Below are 2,672 nucleotides of genomic sequence, written 5' to 3'. Positions count from 1 at the left end.
ACAATTTCGGCCAATGTCGCGTCGTTCACGCAAGTGCGATCAGACAGAAAAATAGAAAAACTGCCAGTGCTAGATGGATCCGTGCCTGAATTTGATAACTCACGCTCTGGTGAAGGCTTCCTTTCGGTCGAGACCTTTATAAAGTGTGTTGAAAACGCCACAATTGGTTAGACAGATAGAGAAAAGACTGTGCAAGCGAATCAGAAGATCATCGGTAATGCAGCACGACAAATCAGGAGTTGGGACGTCCGTTATTCGGCAGACTGGGGTACTTTTAAACAGCACCTCACTCAGCAGTTTGCCCTACATTGAAAGGAGAAGATGGAGCTAATGGAAGCTTATGACCCCAGGTTGGGGGTGGGAGAGTCGATTTCAGCCTTCTACTATCGCGTCGGTGAGGACTATGAGTCCCTCACCCCTGACAAAGACCAGACTGTAGAGGGGAAAGAAAACTTCTGTCGACGCATGCTGAAACGAATTCTCCCCACCTCCGTAGTGGGATTTCTTGTTGACGATAAGAGGCCCTTACACACTTTTCTGCCGAAGGTACAACTCCTATTCGACCACAGACGACGCCAGCAAACAAGGATGGGGGCACAGGCCACCTCCCAACCGGTTGTTGCAACGGTTAACCAATCTAACCCAGCGAATCCTCCACCAGCCTCACCCACCAGCCAGGGGGCTGGGTCACGCACCCAGGGGCCTCGAAGAGGCAAGGGGAAAACAGCCGGGAATTACATGGTTGGCCGTTGCTGGGGGTGTGGGAGGAAGGGCCACCTGAGGTCCCAATGCCCCTCTTTCATCGAGCCACCACGTTGTTTTCGATGCAAAGCAACAGACCACCTCATGAGCGCTTGTTCAAAAAACGACGATGGCCAGCGGAACAACGTTCCCCCCTCACCAAGGAGAGGAAGGGGAAGGCGGCGTGGAGGAGGAGTCGGGAGGATTACTGACTACACCCACGGCCGCCGGGTCCAACCAACGACCGTGTCCCTGGTAGAACAAGGGACGCCTTGTCGGGGAGGAGAGGAAGTCAGCCAACCCCTCGAGAAGTAGTGGATAGCCCTCCCCCACACATCGCTGCCAGGAGAGAAGGTAAGGCAAGAGCCCATCTCCCACCCTCAGTCCATGAAGGAAGCCGTGGTGCCGATCGTGCAAATATGGGTAGGGGAGCGACAGGGAAGGGCGTTGATTGACACTGGTGTAAGTGTGTCTCTGTTAGAAGAACACCTGGTGGTAGGATTGGTGCAGCCGGTGAAAGGTTCTTCAGTTTTAAGTACTGCAGGTGGTCATCGGATGGTAACCCAGAGGGCTGTGAGGCAACAGGTAACCATCGATGGGCGAGTGGTGACACATACCTTTTATGTAGTGCCAGCATTACAAGTAGAAGGAATTTCAGTTATTTTAGGAATTAATTTTGTGGATAGGAACGAAATAATAGTGGTTGGCACAGCCGGGAAAGGGATCGAGGTATGTTTAAAGGGACAACGAATCCTCACAGAGGGGGAGAGACCGAGATGCCTACAAGTCTCCCTTAGGTCGAAGGGAGCTGGGGGGAAAGTACCCGCTGCCCCAGAGGCGGGAGATGTGGCACCACCTCGGACCCTCTCATCCCTTGCCGTGACACCCTAACGGAACATACCGGGAGGCACCTTAGTTATGATCAGACCCCATAACAAATGGGACGATTTTATCATTCCGGGTCTGACTGAGATAATACAGGGCGAAGTTCTTGTACCATTTATGAATGTCAGTGACCAGCGTATCGTACTAGACAGTGAGTCGATATGCGACCTTCAACCTTGTGAAATAGCAGATGCTTCTTACACTTTCGCGACCTTGGGTAGCACATGGCCGGGTCGTAGTGAGGAATGTCTAAGTAGACTCCTCCGGACAGCTGGTGGGTCTACCCCTGTTACTTATCAGAATATTGTCAAGGAAATCGGAGAAGGTTATCAAGATGTGATCGCGATTGGTGACGAAACCCTAGGCAGAGTAAATAGTTTTCCTTTTGTTATAGAAACCGGGGGTCATCCACCCATAAGATCTAAGCCTTATAGATTACCAGTTTGTTATCAGCGGGAAGTGGAGAACGAGATTAATAAATTAAAGGAACAAGGGACAATTAGAGAAAGTGAATCCCCCTGGGCCTCGCCAATCGTCATGGTTAAAAAGAAGGATGGTTGTCTTAGGCTATGTGTTGATTATAGAAAGTTGAATAGTATCACAAAAGACAATGCGTTACCTCCCTTTTGGGGTAAAGAACGCTCCTGCTAATTTTTCACGTATTATGATGTCCGTATTAGCTCCGCTATTAGGACATAGCATGTTGGTTTATTCAGATGACATAATCATAATAGGGGCTACAGTAGAAGAACATAAGAAGAACATTGTTGAGGTTTTAGAAGCTTTAAAGCGACAGGGGATGGAAATTAACCTAACCAAATGTAAATTCTTTCAGCAAGAAGTTGAATTTTTGGGGCACATCGTAACATCTGAAGGCCTTAAGCCTTGTGCCGATAAAGTAGCAGCAATTAGAGAATTTCCCCGACCGAAGAATGCAAAGGAAGTAGCCAGCTTCCTCGGGCTCGCAGGCTACTACCGTAAATTCATAAAAGATTTTAGCAAAATAGCGAGGCCGCTAGATTCATTGAGAAAGCAGAAAGATTTTC

The 2,672-nt window shown here is 49.1% G+C and overlaps 1 protein-coding gene across 1 annotated transcript; it reads left to right on the top strand.

The window, feature by feature from the left end:
* The first annotated feature begins 1,659 nt into the window (after positions 1-1,659).
* LOC135225375 (uncharacterized) lies at positions 1,660-2,277 on the top strand. Its single transcript, XM_064264707.1, has one exon. The coding sequence runs from the start codon at positions 1,660-1,662 to the stop codon at positions 2,275-2,277; it is 618 nt and encodes a 205-aa protein (XP_064120777.1).
* Positions 2,278-2,672: the final 395 nt, after the last annotated feature.

This window comes from Macrobrachium nipponense, chromosome 13 (assembly GCF_015104395.2).
Source record: "Macrobrachium nipponense isolate FS-2020 chromosome 13, ASM1510439v2, whole genome shotgun sequence".
NCBI classification, from domain to species: Eukaryota; Metazoa; Arthropoda; class Malacostraca; order Decapoda; family Palaemonidae; genus Macrobrachium; species Macrobrachium nipponense.
This window is presented reverse-complemented; position numbering and strand designations above follow the sequence as displayed.

What these genes read in the sequence shown, in the direction of transcription:
- LOC135225375 (XM_064264707.1), top strand. Translation starts at nt 1,660, where the DNA reads ATGATCAGACCCCATAACAAATGGGACGATTTTATCATTCCGGGTCTG.